Source organism: Pteropus alecto, unplaced genomic scaffold (assembly GCF_000325575.1).
Source record: "Pteropus alecto unplaced genomic scaffold, ASM32557v1 scaffold761, whole genome shotgun sequence".
NCBI lineage: Eukaryota > Metazoa > Chordata > Mammalia > Chiroptera > Pteropodidae > Pteropus > Pteropus alecto.
Window position 1 is genome coordinate 1,125,483 of NW_006431558.1, and position 9,746 is coordinate 1,135,228.

The 9,746-nt window shown below is 49.1% G+C and overlaps 1 protein-coding gene across 1 annotated transcript in view; it reads right to left on the bottom strand.

Annotated features, from left to right (window-relative positions):
* LOC102883532 (complement C3) overlaps positions 1-9,746 on the bottom strand; it is a 25,768-nt gene that overhangs the window by 9,599 nt on the left and 6,423 nt on the right. The window contains exons 16-26 of the mRNA XM_015598116.2: positions 8,694-8,771; positions 7,174-7,371; positions 6,884-6,995; positions 6,483-6,571; positions 6,248-6,387; positions 5,634-5,840; positions 4,951-5,002; positions 4,691-4,777; positions 4,316-4,519; positions 3,052-3,127; positions 2,633-2,801 (exon numbers count right to left, since the gene is read on the bottom strand). Of these exons, the coding sequence (XP_015453602.2) occupies positions 2,633-2,801; positions 3,052-3,127; positions 4,316-4,519; positions 4,691-4,777; positions 4,951-5,002; positions 5,634-5,840; positions 6,248-6,387; positions 6,483-6,571; positions 6,884-6,995; positions 7,174-7,371; positions 8,694-8,771 (1,412 nt within the window). The remainder of the gene's footprint in view (positions 1-2,632; positions 2,802-3,051; positions 3,128-4,315; positions 4,520-4,690; positions 4,778-4,950; positions 5,003-5,633; positions 5,841-6,247; positions 6,388-6,482; positions 6,572-6,883; positions 6,996-7,173; positions 7,372-8,693; positions 8,772-9,746) is intronic.

The window sequence follows — 9,746 nt, forward strand, 5'->3', positions numbered from 1 at the left end:
CTCTCCTTCTGCAGCTCCATTTTACTGGAGCTAAGGAAACTGAGGCAACTGAGGGTCACAGAGGCGAAGTCTCCCCATTGCCAGTAAATTAATGACTTAGGGTTCAAACTCCTCTTTAGATTCCTAGCTTCTGCTCTCAAACTCTGTGGTGAGTTGAATGGTGTCCCCCCAAAATTTATGTCTACCCAAAACTCTAGAAGAATGTGATCTTATTTTGAAACAGCATCTTTGCAGATATAATTAGTTAAGAAGAGGTCATACCGAATTAGGGTGGATCCTATCCCTAAAGACTAGTGTTCTTGTAAGAAGGCCATGCAGACACCCAGAAGGAAGAAGGGCATGTGAAGATGGAGACAGAGATTGGAGTGATGCAGCTACAAGCCAAGTAATGCCGAGGATTTCCAGGAGCTACCAAGCTAGAAGAGGCCAGGAAGGGTTCTTCCCTAGAGACTTCAGAAGGTGCATAGCTCTGCTGACACTTTGATTTTGGACTTCTAGTCTCCAGAACTGTGAGAGAATAAATACATTTCTGTTGTTTTAAGCCACCTGGTTTGTGGTACTTCGTTGAAGCAGCTCTAGGAAACTCGTGCACCCTCCACAGTCTCTTTTTCTCACAGTGGCCAATGAAGCCTATGAACTCTTGAATCAGGTCGTGTCCTTCCTCTGCTCAGAACTTTCCTCACTCAGAGGAAAGGCTCAAGTTCTTCCTGCAGCCCACAAGGCCCCGCACAATCTCTTCCAACACCTCCTTGTCTTCACCTCCTCCCCCTGCTCACTCGGTTCCAGCCACACCGACCTCCTTACTGTTCCTCAAATGTACTGTCACAGTCCAGTCTCAGGGCCTTTGCACGTGCTGTTCCCTGTGCCTGGAAGACTATTTCCCTAGGTAGTCACATGATTTGCTCCCTCGCCCCCTCAGTTTTTTGTATAAATATCTCCTCATGAAGCTTTCCAAAATTAAACCCCATCACCTTGATTTCTCTTTTCCTACACCTTGTCCCATGTCACCTCTAAAACTCCATGTCATTTATGTCTACATTATGCTTATTGCCTGTCTGCCCCTCACTAAAATGCCCATCCCAGGAGGACAAGGATTTTCATCTTTTTCTTAGTCCGGGTCCCCAGCACTTAAAAGAGTGCCTGGCACATTGTAGGTGCCTATTAAATGTTTGTTGGTGGCATAAAACTCAGATCTGTGAGCTTGAGCTCGGGAAGCCTGTGTTTGTGACCTTCCTGTACCATGTCAGACTCTTGCTCACACTATCCTTCTGAATCCTTTACCTTCCTTTCCTTTGAGGGTGCAATCTGTCTTTGTTGGGTTTATTCATTCATCCAGAGTTTTATTCAGCAAACATTTGCCAACTACAATGAACTAGGCCTGCTTCTCTCCCTGGAAGCAGTGTAGAAAAAGTGAACACTGAATAGACAATTTCAGATCCTATTGAGGCCTCCAAGGCCCTGCAGTCTTCAGGATCTGACATCTTTCCTTCCTCTCACACCTTAAGACAGACCACTCTCTCCCTCATCTTTGGGTTCTGGTGACATTGGTCTCTTTTCTCTCTCCACAAACATGCCAGAGCTTCAGGCCCTTTGCACACGCTGTTCACTTTACCTGGAGCTTTCTTTCCATTCTTCCCACCACAAACTCCTATTCCTTCTTTACGTTGCTACTTTATTGTCATTTCCTTTTGCAGACTTCCCCTAACATCTCCAGGTCCAGGCATGACCCCTATTAAATAATCTTTCCTGGTATTTCTCTCTCATGGAACACAGCCAATTGTGATTTAAAAATCACTAACTATAATTATTTGTTGAACTTCTGCTCTCCCCCCAGCTTGTGAGTTCTACAAGGTAGGGGCTGTAAATGTCTTGTGTCTCCCCTCTGCCTAGCACAAGGCCTGATACACAACAATTGTTGAATAAATGTTTGATGAATTGTTGAATGAATGAACGAATGAATGAATAATGTGATAGATGCAATGATGGAAACAGGCAATGGGCTGGTATTCAGGGGAGACTTCCTAGAGGAAGTGGTGTCCGAGCTAAATCTAAAGAGAAAAGATAACTTGGGTGGGTAAAGAAAAATAAAAGGGATGGAGTGTGGTTAGTCCATGCAGAGAGGCCAGCATAAGCAGAGACATAGAGGTGAGTTGGAGGAACCTGTGAGCAGAGAGTAGTGAGGGCTAAGGCTTGGGAGGAGGTACAGAAGAGAGGGATATAGTAGAGAGATATTGTTGTAGATAACTGTGAGCCACAGAAGGTGTTTGAGCAGGAGAAACCGCCCAGGCTTTTGGATAGCTGTTTTCAGAGGCTGGTGTGGAGGAACACTGGGTAGGAATGGGTATTTTGGCTGGGGGGTGGGGAGAACTCAGGCCCAGTGGGAGGAAGGCCAGGATGGACAGCTGCTTGAGGTGAGGGTGAGGGAGATATGGGGTCCCAGATGTACCCCGCTTCTCCCATATTGTAATGGACTGTAGGGTGGTCCAGAGCAGGGGGAGGTGATGCTGGGCACTGGGCTTCAGCTCTTTCTTTTTTTCATTCTACCTGAGAACAGGGCAGGAGTCCATTCCCCTATCATGGCACAGAACCCTGGCTTTTGTTTGAATGTCCTAAACAGGGGGGCCATGGGCACCTGCATTGACGCCATGATCACGGGGCCCTCCTCCAAGAAGTGCCCGTCCTCCGCCTGCCTCTGGGTGATGATCCACTTGGCAACAGCACAGAGAGAGTACAGGTCGATCACACTGATGGTCATGGTGAGGTAGGCCATAGAGAAAACTCGGAACACGTAGCTCGTAAGCCTGTTTGGAGGGCAACGGGGCGGATGATTACTGGGAGTGGCAGCCAAAAGGCTTCTACGATAGGGGTGTCTACACTCTGCAGACGTCTACACCGTGGGCCACACTGCTCCAGAATGACCCCTCATTTTTGTAGAATGCCACTGGCCCACAGGCTGCCAGCCCCAAGACCCTGCAGCATGGATGCTCCCGGGGTCACCAAACCTCAGGCTGGCCCCTGGAACTTCCTCCAGACCAGTGTCCTTGTCCTCACCAGGTGCTTCCGGGGTTTCCCTTGTGGACGTGGTAGGTGCCGTCTGCGCTCCGGTGGGTCAGCATCTGGGTGTATCCTGGGGAGACAGGGGGAGGAGGTCTTGCAGGGAGACTTGCTATTGGGGTGTGGTTGGGAAGGACGGGTCAGTTATCAGGCATAATCTGGGGGGCAGGGTGTGGGTGTGACTTGGGGGTGCGTGCCATCTAGGAGCAATCTGGAAGTGGGGACGTGTCCAGGTGTACAAAGAGGGAGATGCAGGGCACAGGTGTAAATGAAGGTCATGGCCAGGCATGACCGTGGGAGCCAGTGTGCAGTTGCATCCAGGAGGAACCTGGGAAACCACCCCATCTGGTCTCATGGAAGGTGAAACCCAGGAAAGGGGGAACATTGAAGGGCCACTACCTAGGGATTTTCTTGGGGGACCTTTTTGGCTGCAAAGTGGGGTGTCAGTGTTCCTGTGTAGCCTCGAGGAGGTTACTCCTGGGTGTGGCCTGGGGGGACAGCTCTCAGGCATATTCTGAGCATTTTATTTGGGTGTTATCTGAAGGTTGTCTGGGTGTTTATTGTTTGGGTGTAACATTGGGGCTGACAGTGTCTGGGTGTCACCTAAGGTGTCTGTTGAGAGCACCTGGGTGGAGAGTTGGTATCTGAAAGTAACTGGGAAGAGGTGGGTCAGTGTTCAAGTTAACTTGAGGGTTTCTGTCTGGGTGTAACCGGAGGCTTTCATCTCTGGTTATTACCTGGAGGGTTGAATGTAACCTGGGGAGGTGTCAGCCTGTAATTGGGAGGGAGGCCATCACCTGAGATTAACCTGGAGTTTTCTGCCTGGGATTTTCCTGGGGGTAACCCAGGACTTGGCAGTGATTGGGTGTAAACTGGGACAGTGTCTCAATATAATATAACCTGGGGGTTGCTTCTTTGGAGTAAACCAGGGTGTCCGTTGTCAGATTGTGGCTTGGGAGGGGCATCTGGGGCGTCTGGGTGAAGGAGTAACCAGAGGATCACTGTTAGGGTCATCTGGGGGAACCTGCTATCAAGTCGTCATGTGGAAGAGGAGTCAGAGTTCAGGAGTAATCTAGGGATCACTTTGAAATGACTCTTTGGGGTCACTGTTGAGGGGTCATCTGGGGAGTTTGTATCAGCTTGGGTGTTACTGTCTGGGAGGGTCCCTGGGGACCTCCCCCAACCCTGAGAGTACCCCAGTCACCATCCCAGAGAGTCCCAGACACACTCATCGAGGTCCCAGGAGGGGACCCACACTCACCGCTGACAATGTTCTTCATCACCTGGTCCCTGTGCTCCACCCCAACCTTGCCCCACTGGCCCGTGGTGTCCAAATAGCGGGTCAGGATGATCACGGGTGTCAGGCTGCTCAGCGTCTGCTCGGGGCAGCCAGTCGGGATTCTCAGCAGCTCGTGCTTTTCTCTGGGTGTCAGGCTGCCCAGGATTGTCTCACCAAGGATGTCACCTGTCAGGTGGGCAAGGTCACCTTCGGAATGGCCTAAGCCACCATGGCCTCCCAATCGCCCCACATGGGCACTCCCAGCCCCTCCTGCCTCTGTGCCCAGGCAGGCCCTGGAGGAGCTAGCTCTCCTCTCCCCGTCCCCATTCCCCCAGGAGCGAGCTGTGCCCTAAGCACCTTGGACGCTGACAAACACTTCTGCCTCTGTATTGGGTATCTTGTTCAAAAAGTCCCATCTTTGCAACAGCTCCACCTGGGTCTGACCTGAGCAGGCACAACCTTCTGTGACAATCAGGTTCAGGGGCTGGGGAAGTTAGCGGGTACAGAGCCCAAGAGGAACTCAGACCGCCCACCTGGCCAGACCCCCTCATTTTAGCCCCTCCCTCTGCCCTGGCATGTCCCCAGGATCCCACATGCCTCCTGCAGACCCCACAAACCTTGGGGGTTCAAGAGGATGCTATAGGATATTTGTTCTAGCTGCCCCGCTTCCTGTGGGATGCAATGAGGAAGCAAGTTAAAAACAAAACAAAACGACAATAATAATGACACTCACAATGGCAGTAAGAGGGAGCATCGCTTAGCTAGTAAGAGCACAGACTCTGGAGCCCTAACATGTGGGTTCAAATACCAGTTTGTCTGCTTCCTAGCTGTGTGACCTTGGGCAAATTGCTTCACCTTTCTGTGCCTCAGTTTTCTCATCTGTGAAAGGGAGAACAATCTTACCTCCTAAGGTTGTTCTGAGGGCTCAGTGAGTTCATATTCTTAAGGTGCTGCATTGTAAGAGCTAAACATGTGTTTGTTAAGAAAAATATAGAATTATTGATGGGTCATGCATGAGTTGTGTGCAATTTTCACAGCTCTCTGATTATTTGTGGAGATGATGATGATTCCCAGTCTGCAACTGAGGAAATGGAGGCTCGGAGAAGTTAAGTGTGTTCCCCAAGGTCACACAGCCCAGACAAGATTTGAACCCAAGCCTGACTCCAAAGTTGCAAAGTGGGAGCTCTGTGACTGAACTTACAATTCTATTCTCTCGCCCCACTCCCACCTGGGAGGAATGTTTGTTGATCCTGGGCCCACCTGGCCCTCTCATACTCATAAAGCTTGGGGAGTCCATTACCTGGACTGAGAGTGTCTTCTTTACGTGATCCTGGACTCCATAGCCCACAACCTTGACCTCCACATCCACTTTGCCTGTCTCGAGTGGGAGAAGCACAAAGGGCACCATCTTGGAGGAGTTGGGGGGCACGACCACCATCTGGCGGGAGGGGGCTCCTGGCTTTGATGCACTGCACAGCGGATCCTTATGAGGGAACTCCACGCGGACCTGGGGTAGGGTGGGCAATTGGGGGGTCTTGATTGATGGAGTGGCCCAGGACCCTAGAGACACAGTCCCCTCCTGCCTCCACGCTGAGAATCCTGAGTAGGCGACAGCACAGCACAGCGGTTGATAGCAAAGACCTTGCCTGGGTTCAAACCCCGTCTTCCACTTATGTGCTGTATGATTTCAGGAAAGCCATTTAACCTCTCTGTGCCTCAGCTGTCTCATCTCTGGAGAAGAATAATGGTACCCATATGCTGGGGTTATTGTGAGGTTTAAAGTAGAAAACATCTCAGAATTTTTTCAAAAGAGTCAGCACTTTGCTGGCCCTTTCAAATAATGTCACACTCCAACCACTTTATAAAACATACTGATAGATGTTTTGTTGGGAAGGGGAAGGCTGGAGGCTTCACCTTGACCTGGCGGTTCCCGAAATTGTACAGCACGGCTTGGATCTGCACTTGCTCGTTCCTGAGCACGGAGAAGGGCAGCTTAATATCCACAAAGAACAATTTCCTAACCACCAGCTCAAAGGGATCCGAGACGCAGAGACCTAGAACCAGGAGATCATGTTGGAGTTAAGCAGAGGGCCACTGTCCTGGGGCTGGATGTTTTCCCATCCTCTCGGCATTGGGCTTGTGGGGTCACCTTGTCCAGCCTTGAGGCTGACAGCCACAAACTGCCACGTGGTCATGGAATCTGGCACGTTCGCAAGAATGTTGTAGTGGGAGATGCTCCTGGAAGTGGCAAGGGGGAGTAGGGGCATCATTGAGTTGGTGCTGTGTGGACAGAGCCTCTGTCGCCTCTGTCCAGAGGTTATGATCACTATGCAGGGGTCAGTCGGTCATCCTATGATAGGCATTGTCTCTAGAGGGTCATTATTTTGGGGGAACCATTGGGATCTGTATTCCCATCCAGGGAGGTTCCTATCATGGAACTATGCTGAGAGCTCAATGTCGCCACTGGGGGTTTTGGCCATGATGGACGCCCACTAATGTGTGGAAGGGTTAGGGACCAGATGCTGGCAATGGGGCGGGGGAGGCTCCTACCCTGAGTCACTTTTTGGGAGAGTAAATTTCCTCCAGAGCCAACTTTCAGGGAACAAGGTCCGGATAGGCAGATCCTCCAGGAAGATGTCTTCAAAGTCGTCGTCTTCATCCACTGCAGGGAGCAGGCGTGGCGTGGGGTCTCCTTCGCATCTCTTCCTTGGCTGGCCCAGCAGGCTCCTCAGAGAGGTCCTCCCACACTTCCCACGGACCATACCATCCCTTGACCTGTCACATAGCTCCCTTCCCACCCCAACCCCCCAACCCTGTGCCTCCTGCTGTGGCCCCCTCACTTGTTCCCAGAATCAGCTGCTCCTCCCTGGCCTCCCGAGTCAGGGCTTCAGACAGCTGGCAGCAGCTCAGGAAAGCAGCTACACAGGTTGGTCCATGGCGGACGTGCCGGGTCCTCTCGTCACAGGACAGCCCTATTGGGCTCTCCCGGAGCCCAGCCTCACAGCACTTTCGCTCCTGCTCTGTCTTGAACTTGTTCACTGTGGGCCAAGGTTAGAGGGACAAGTAAAGACTGAGCAGGACCTGAGGAAGCTGGGCGCCATCCAACAGTGCCAGGTATTCTTGGGCCCTATTTAGTTATAGCTCTGGCAGATGCTGGTCCTAGCACTTTGCCTGTGTCTTGCTCCTGAAACCTCATATTGAACCCATATAGTGAGTTCTGATGAAGAAGCTGAGCAATAGAGAGGTCAATTTATCGGCCAGGGTCACACAGCTCACAAGTGGCAGAGCTGGGACTAGAATCCGTGCTACTATTGTTCCCCTCCCCTCACCCCCCCGCCTCCTCCTCACTCTCCTTCTTCTCTTCAGTAGAGTTTGGTAATGACACATTTATTTATAAAATATGCCATTTTGACTCCCAATTTTATTATGTATTTTTAAGAAATGAAAATGTAGAACTTGCTTCAAGGCACGATGTCAACTTGAATGCTTCTAAATTAGCAAACTGAATGAATGTACTTAAATAAAAATTATAGCAATTTAAAAATCTTATTGTCCACCATATAACACAATTAGAATATGCATAGTTAAATAACATAACTAATCATTACCATAAGTATATATTGTAAATGTTCCCCAGAATGTTACATGATTTTTGATACTGTAATGAGAGTTCGGGTTTTACCTCAATTTGTATTAGATTGCACTTATTTTCCCTTTATTTAGAGTCCATCAAGTCATTAATATTGCTCAAAGAGACTGAAAAATCTGATATTCATACAATGCATGCTGGCAACACCACATTCCCATCTTCCTTGAGATCCAGGATTAGAGCTAGCTATTATCCACTGGCACTTGGCACCCATTTCTCCTTCTGTCTAAGTTTTCTCCTGTATCACAGAGGCTTGACATCTAAAAACTACATTTCCCAGACTCTCTTCCTGCTAGAGTTGGATGAAATGAGATTCTGCCAGTGAGATGCTCATGTGTAAGATTTAAAAGGTGGAAGAGAAGCAGAGACCATTTTCCCTGAAGCAGTAGTAGCTTATGGGTGAGCCTCTGTCTATGTGTGTTTTTCTAAGGGGAAAAATTCCACAGTCCACTGTCTACTCACGAACCTCATGAGAGATGTTTCCTGAGATTTCACACATTGCAAGAACTGCAGTGGGGCGATCTTGAGTCCCACCAAGTAGCCTTCCACTCCTGTAGCCTGTCAAATGATTTTGGAAGCACCGAACTCCTACAATTAAATCCTTCCCTTTCTGCTTGCAGTACCTTTAATGGTTTCAGTTTTCTGTCCTAAGCCCTGACGAATACAGTAGGTTAGAGGGCCGAGAGGGGCACATCCAGCTTTAACTCTGACCTGCGTTCCTCTTGGTCTCCAGTCTCTTTAGGGAGCGGCGGCGGCGGCTGGGAGGTGGGCTCTGGGGGCAGCGCCAGTCTGGGGGTCAGAGGGAACAGTGAGGACAATTGTTAAGATCATTGAAAACATCCTTGATGATATCTATTGGGTGCTTACTGTATGCCCAGTGCTTTATATACATCACATCATTTTTGCTCAAAGAGCAAAATGCTCAACAAGACTGAAAAATTCCATGGCCTCCTCATATTCAGAATTTACCACTTAAAAGCTATGAGATCTTCAGCGAGTCACTTAACCTCTGGGTGTCATTTTCCCCATTTATGTAAAATGAGTATAGTCATAGTTCTATCAATGAGATCATGTATATAGAAGTGCTTAGCACAGGGTCTAGCTTGCAGTACATAGAAACTGTTATTAATATCACTATTTGTCATTGAAAGAACACACTCCTGGTTGGCCCTAATATCCTTTCTCCTCCCCACAACTGTGGCAACTAAACCTCTGTCTTTACGTATCACTCAGAATGAAGAGTACATTTCCCAGCTTCCCTTGCACCTAGGTGGGGTCTTCCCCCTTCCTTTCATCCTGGATTGAGGTTCTCTTGAGGTGCCATCTTGAAATATGGCAGAACAATAAGCCAGAAGGATCCTGAGTCCCAGAATGACCTCTGGACTGGTATTGAGTGAGAAATAAACTCTCTTTTTTAAGCTAATGTTAATCTGTATCTTTGATACACATGGACAAAACTATATCTTAATCATCACACAGTGAGTTACTTGCACTATTATCCCCATTTTATGGACAGGGAAACTGAGACTCAGAAAGGAAATGTGACTGGCCCATGGTAAGTGTCAGAGTCCTGGATTTTAATTCTTTTTTTTTTTTGATGCCAAACCCCATATTCTTAACCACTAGACCATTGCCTTTATCCCTTATTTCCTCCTGCCCACCTCCCACCCCCTTTCTGTACCTGAGCTTGCCAGGGTGTCCATCCCTGTGCTCATTTTCAGGTCTAGTCCAGCATCCTTGAACACAGCAAGTCTGTCTTTTCCC